Genomic DNA, 7,018 nt, shown 5'->3' with positions numbered 1-7,018 from the left:
TTTTCCAGTCTGTTTTATTGTTCTTTTCTCAAAATGCCAACTTTTATTTTATTGTTGTTGGGTTCTGTCAAATCTTGTGATGTTTACCATGTCAGGCAATAATATGTTCCACACAAAATGAGAAACGTAAAAAAAATCTCTATATAAATAAAGATTTTATTAAGGGATTCACAGTAAACAATAATTATGCTACATTGCAATAATCTTCTTCTTCTTGTTGTTCTTTCGGCTTTTCCATCTTCAGGGGTCTCCGCAGCGAGTCATCCTCCTCCATCTCTCTCTGTCCTCTGCATCCTCTGTCTTCACTCCAACTACCTCCATGTCCTCTCTAACTGCATCCATCTATCCCCTCTTTGTCTTTTTCCTTACAGCTGGATTTCTAACATCCTTCTACCAGTATACCCACTGTCCCTCCTCTGGACATGCCCAAACCATCTCAGTCTGGCCTCTCTAACTTTATCTCCGAGAAGTTCAACCTGTGCTGTACCTCTGATGATCTCATTCCTAACCTTATCCATCCTTGTCTAAGGAGAACTTTGAGTCAACATCTTCATTTCTGCCACTTCCAGTTATTTCTCCACTCGTTTTGTCAATGCCACTGTCTCCAGACTGACTTTCATTCCTCTTCTTTCAAGTTCATACATCCACCTCTCTAAGTTCTCGTCCATCTGTTCCCTGTTCTCACCACAGATATCATCTGCAAACATCATAGTCCATGGGGGAGCCTGACCTCAACTGTTAGTCGGTCCATCATCAGAGCAAACAAGAAGGGGCTCAGAGCTGATCCTTGATGCACTCCCACCTCCACCTTGAAGCTATCTGTCACTCCTACAGCACATCTCACCACTGTCCTGCTGTCCTCACACATGTCCTGTACCAGTCTAACATACTTCTCTGCCTCTTCAGATTTCCTCATGCAATACCGCACCTCCTCCCTCGGCACCCTGTCATATGCTTTTTCTAAATCCACAAAGACTCATTGGAGTTCTTTCTGACCCTCCCTGTACTTCTCCATCAGCATCCGCAAATTACATTACTGCATTGCAGTAATCATTTTGATTTATTAAAACAATTTGTAATTTTTTTTTCTGTTCAAAAAGAAAATTGATGTTTAAATATGTTTTACAATAACATTGTTAAAATAACATAAATACATTTTGATCACATTTCCTTAAATTAATTGTTAAAATGGAAGAGTTTTCATTTGATATTATTTAACATGTGATTCTCGACCTGCCATTGTGTATCTGTTCCTCCTTCCAGTTCCTCTCAAACCCAACTGGATGAAGCATATGACCGCTTGTCCTGAGTCTGGTTCTGCCCGAGGTTTCTTCCTCATGAATGAGTTTTTCCTTTCCACTGTCACCTTCACGCTTGCTCAAGATGAGAGTTCTGCGATTAAGTTAAACGAAGCAGTCTGTTCCTCAGATAAATATATTTACTTACGTTTTATGTATATGAATGTTTCTGTTCAGTGCCCTGAGATGACTTCTGTTGTGACTTGGAGCTATATAAATAAACTGAGTTGAACTGAACTTTTTTTTTCATCCAAAGTTTAGGGTTGTGACTTTTTCCACTGATTTATCAGCGATTACGGTCACAGATTACTGTCACAGATTACTGTCACAGATTACTGTCACAGATTACTGTCACCGATTACATACTGTTTTCATAAACTGGAAAAGGAAGAAAACCTGTTTTACAACAAAACACCTGAACACAACACGCCACTCATCAAATGATTCATAGATGATATTTGATCTATCTGTGCACATGATGGCGCCAAACTCTAACAAATATTTCAGTTCTTTGAAGATGGAGAGCTGCCTCCAAGGAAATAGTTTACAGATTATAATCAACTTTTTAAAACTTAAGGATAAGAAAGTCAAGTTGTGTAATCTCTGATGCATTTTAATAATTAAATATCTAAAAAGTAAACAGTGTTAGTTTAATCTATGCAGATGTGTTTTGTTCAGATGCAGGCTTGCTGCTCCCTGCAGAGATGCAGGAACATATTTTGTTCACCCAGGCCTCTGGGAGGAAAGGGACCTTCTCCAGACGAGACAAGTGGACGAGTGGTTGGATGGTGCTGCTGATGTTCATGAAGGCAAAGCCCGCAGGCTGCACGTAGCAGCGAAACACATCAGGAGAGTAATGGTCCTCAAAAGGGAACAGAGCAACCGGTGGCAGGTAGTTGAATATGATGATGCAAAGGATGGAGAGCACCATCTTGAAGGCCTTCTTCTTCATGGGGTGCATGCTGTCTCTCCCTGCACTGGGGGACTTCTTAAGGGCTCGAAGGATGCTTGCGTTACACACCACCATCCAGCCAAAGGCTGCCAGGATCTCATAGGTGAAGACCTTCTCAAAGTTGTGGAAGCCCCCCACCATTTTGGTTGCAGAATAGGCGAAGGTGAGGAAGAGCACGAGCGCAGTGAGGCTCACCCTGTACTTGATGTGTTTCAGCTGCCCAAACGTGATGGGAAAGAGCACGGCCAAGAAGCGGTCCAGGCAGATACAGGAGAGAAACAACGGGCCGCTGGTGTCTTTCACACCAAAGGAGAACTTAATGGCTGACCACACTTCCTTGCTGTGCCAGAGGTAGAGGTTAAGGAAATTAAGGGGGGTCATGGTGCCAAAGTAGGCGTCCATGAAAGCTAAGCAGCCCAGGAAAATGTCTGAAGTGGAGGGTTCTTTACGATTGTAGATGAGAATGGCAATGACAAGTAAGTTGGCAGGAATCCCCACGATGACGTTGATGGTCTGAAGGGTGAGGTCAAAGAGAATGGCCTCGATGTACTGCTCACAGCCATCAAACACACTGAACGGCTTCACTGTGGCGTTGAGCGGAGGCTGGGTCACATTGGCGGTCACACCGAGCGGTGAGACAGATCTGTCCATGTTTCTGAATCTGGAAAAGAAAAGACTGATGAGAGAAGAAGAAAAGTTAAGGATTGTTGACAACAGATCATTTATTCCCAGCTGAGTAAAACTACAGCCCGTCGTATCAAACGGTTGTTTATTTGACTTCTTGCTTCTGATCTCAGAGAAGTTTAGTCTCAGTAGGACCAGAAGGGCTGCAGATGCTGATGTCTGACAGTAAAAACAGCTTCCAAACACTGTCAGGGCCTCTCCTTGGGCTGTTATTCTGTTATTGTGTCGGTGTGGACTGTCCTCATGGGAAGGTGGCTCTCTGAGCTCAGGGACGTCTAACTGGCTGTAGAGACTTCTACTGCAGGCGCCACCCTTTCACAGCAGAAATAAAAAGGGCAGTGAGTTGCTGCTTCAAGCAGCAAAAGGCAGATTTTGCTCTCAGAAGGTGAACATTGATGGTGGAAATGTTTTTATAAAACAGCTTTTCAATACTTATTCATTAAAATAAATGTTATGAAACTGATTTTTTTTATTGTTGGCTGCATGTTATGTTCATATTCTGTCTTCAGCTGCACAGATATGACCACAAGCTTTTTGGTAATGTTCTGAGAGCTTTAATAATCTGAAACTGCAAGACCTTTCAAACTCAGTAGCCCTGATGGACTAAGGAGACCAGAAGCTGAGAGTGCTCCTTCCCATCAGGAGGACTGCTGTGGTTTAACATGGAGGAGGTTTCTGACCTCCCTCCGCTCGCTGTCGGCTCCACCTCAGGCTGAACTACCTCCTGTAAGATTAATCACACCGACGGAGGAGTGAAGCTCTTCTCCAGAGAGCTTCGTCCCTGCAGACTGTAGACCTAATCAGTTGTGCTTTTCTTCAGGCGTTTCTTCTGACGGGGAAATAAACAACTCACAGTCAGATTGTATTTTGGAGGGTTTAATTCAGCACTTCGCAGTGCTAGCCTTGAAAAGTGGCTGAAAGTAGTTGAAAACGTGACTTGACTCACCTGAGTCAGATGTATTTATTTGTGCATGTTTGGCTTAAAATGCAAACGTGGTCATACGTTTATGATTTTGTGTTTGTAACCGCAAACATATGAATCACACTAAACGAAATAATTAATTTCTCAGAAGTTTTTGCTTCATTTGCATGTGACAAATTAATAAGATTGTCTCTGCAGACTTTATGAACGAGTTAGAATGACAGCTAAACCATTTTTAAGTTTACAAAATGCTTTTTTAAATGAAGATTTACTCACGTTAGACATAAAAGTGAGAAGAAAGTTGAAAAAAACGATATTAAATCATGCAAAAAGACGAATAAACAAACTTTTAAAATCTTTTTAGAATTACACATCTTCCTTTTAATTTATTAATAGTTTTGGACACAAACTTTATGTAAAAAGTCTAGCTAACTCTATATAAATGAAAATAAGTCACCTCATTTAAACATGGAGGCCTTTATGCTTGTATTAAACTCACATTCGTTTAATTACTTTGATGGAAAATAAACTTTGTTGGATTAAACCGTTTAATATCAGCTCGTGCAGACCAGTTAATATTCAAGGTTTATACTCACCGAAGTCCTTGTGTCCTGCGTTGTAAGTGGGATGTGTGCAGCGGAGAGCTTTTATGAGTTGTCGGAAGTGTCGTAGATTTGACGCTGACCAGGGAGGGAGGATCTGTTCGATATCATCAGAGATTTGTGACGTTTCCCGTTGAAACTTTCCTATTTTGAATTCTGAGACGCCGCCATGTTTATCTAAAGCTCGAAAGATATAAGTATTATCATCTTGTCACCATGCGTTGAGCATGCATCAGGATATCTTGTCACCAGTTTTTAATCATAGGTTTTGAATTGGAACTGGAACTGATAATTAAAGCTTCTTATTTTTTTTATTTTTTTATAAATTGTTAGGTTCATCTTTGGGGGTCCCAGCCCATGGAGGCAAGACAACAAACTCCACTGTATATTTGGAGGAGAATAAAGCATTTATATCAGATTAATGAAATATTTTGTTCTTCATAAATGACCACAGAAGAAAAAAAAAATAAATCCAATCAGAAAGGAAACTTTGCACATATTCATCCTTATATTTAAAATAAAATTGCTCACTTCAGATCATACTGACTTCATTCTCCTTGGAAAGATGTTTTTACAATAACGTTGATGATCGTGCGATTTCCTCTCAGTCTCATATTTCCTCATTACCACCTTTATGTAAATTAATTTATGCCAAGCCCTGGTTTAAGTCAACCGTTTCTTCAGAAATTAGGAATGATCCAAACTTTAGCATTTCATTTCCATCTGTTGACAATTATTTTGCACATCAACGTCGCTCACTTTGGTTGATCCGACAGTCGTTCCAAGAGATGCAAATACTCAAACTGCTGAGTCTGGCTCTCAGCGACATTTCAGCACGTTAACTTTTGATAAATGTTATGTAAAAAAAGCTACGATATGTTATTAACAATCGTATCCCTATCAATCACAGACAATTTTCAGGATGCATTCCTTGTTAGATCCCAAATATTCTGAACACAGAAACATTTGTTTTATTTAGAAGCATGTAACTCGTGTTTTTCAGAAGTTTGGAGAAAAGATTAATGTTTTCATCCACTGTTGTCAATCACCTCCAATGTCCAAAGGCCTCTTGTTCAGACTATTCCAGTAAATGCTTATAATCTTTCTTTTAATATGACGTTTCACATATTTGGATATTTTAACCTTTTTTGTGTGTATGTTTGTGTTGCTCATATTTTGTTTTACCATTTTTTCAAGTGAAATTTTGAATTTTACTTGCAATGCTAGAAAATGTGCTAAACTGTGTTCACTGTCCTGCACTCTGTCATAACTTTTTCTATTTGCTGAGATTTTTTAGCACTTCATCAATGTGTAAATGAAAACCTTGTCAGAAACTCAGCAAAGTGTGACCACCAGGGGGCGCTCAAACGAAACAACCAGAGCGTTTTAGAAATGGATTTATGGACTTTAATAAAACGTGTCCTTTGTATCGTGGAATAATTCGAGAGTTTGGGGCAGGGCCGGCCTAAGGCATAAGCAAACTGAGCAGCTGCTAGCGCACTCCCTCCCCCCCCCCCCAGTGGGATTATTTTATTTTTTTGTAATGATTTCTAAATGATTCTATTTAATATTTTAAGTTCAGCTTTTGCAAATTTTTGCATACATTTAATTAGTTTAAAAAACTATTTATTCAACTTTAAATTATTTTTTTAATCCATTTCACATGGTTTCAAGTAGTTAATTTACATTATTCAAGTGTTTCCTTGATATTTTACTTTTTATTTTATTTAATTTAGTCTGTTTTTGCACAATTTAATTTATCCTTATGCAGCTAATTTCTTTGATCTGTGTTTTGCTGATTTTGCACTACAGATTATTTTGAACATTACTGTTACAGTTCTTTGCAACCAGAGATAATAAACCAGATGACACTTTTGCTGTAAAATTCATTGCATACTGGTGTTTTTTTCCCCCTTCTTAATGTTGTTGCCCCCCCTGTAATAACTACTTGTAGCTGTAGTTTCCTATTCTTTTCGGTTAAAGTTGCAGAGAGCTGCTGCAGAGGGACCAAAGAGCCACATGTGGCCCCGGAGTCGCAGGCTGTGGTCTGAAAGGTCGCCTTATAAGAACACAGTTAAACTCAGTTACTTGTTTGAGTTGATTTTTCTTTAGTCACTCTGACTCAGCAGGATACAGACAGTGTGAATCAGTTAATAAAAAATCCACCAGACTTCGTCAACTTGGATCATTTTCATTCATCATGACTTCATCAGTTTATTTACTGAAGACATTTTTCTGTTTAAAAAAAAGGCATCATCAAGCAGAAATAGTGTCAGAGCGTTTTACTCCAGACACACTGTGTGAGTGCAGCTCACAAAACTCCCTCTGGAGCTTCAATAAAGAGGCAAAACGAAAAAGACACAGCAGGTGAGTTTAAAGCCTGCCAGTGGCTTTAATGTCAGGGAGCATTAGCAGGGATTGTTTCCAAGAGCTTCATTACATTTGGGTCGGTATAAAGGACCCAATGTTCTGTTCCTGAGAGAAGAAGAAACCCATGATGGTCGCTGGGCTGATGTGCACATCAGAGGAAAAACTGTTTGTGTGTGTGTGTGTGTGTGGG

General features: G+C 39.6%; 1 protein-coding gene across 1 annotated transcript; it reads right to left on the bottom strand.

Annotated features, from left to right (window-relative positions):
• Positions 1 to 1,953: 1,953 nt before the first annotated feature.
• Positions 1,954 to 2,901, bottom strand: LOC119421178 (G-protein coupled receptor 183-like). The gene has a single exon (XM_037688563.1). It carries the CDS (start codon positions 2,899 to 2,901, stop codon positions 1,954 to 1,956), a length of 948 nt encoding a protein of 315 aa, XP_037544491.1.
• Positions 2,902 to 7,018: the final 4,117 nt, after the last annotated feature.

The sequence above is a fragment of the Nematolebias whitei genome, chromosome 15 (genome assembly GCF_014905685.2).
Source record: "Nematolebias whitei isolate Nwh7 chromosome 15, NemWhi1, whole genome shotgun sequence".
NCBI classification, from domain to species: Eukaryota; Metazoa; Chordata; class Actinopteri; order Cyprinodontiformes; family Rivulidae; genus Nematolebias; species Nematolebias whitei.
Note: the sequence above shows the minus strand (reverse complement) of the source record. Positions and strands in the feature narration are given on the sequence as shown.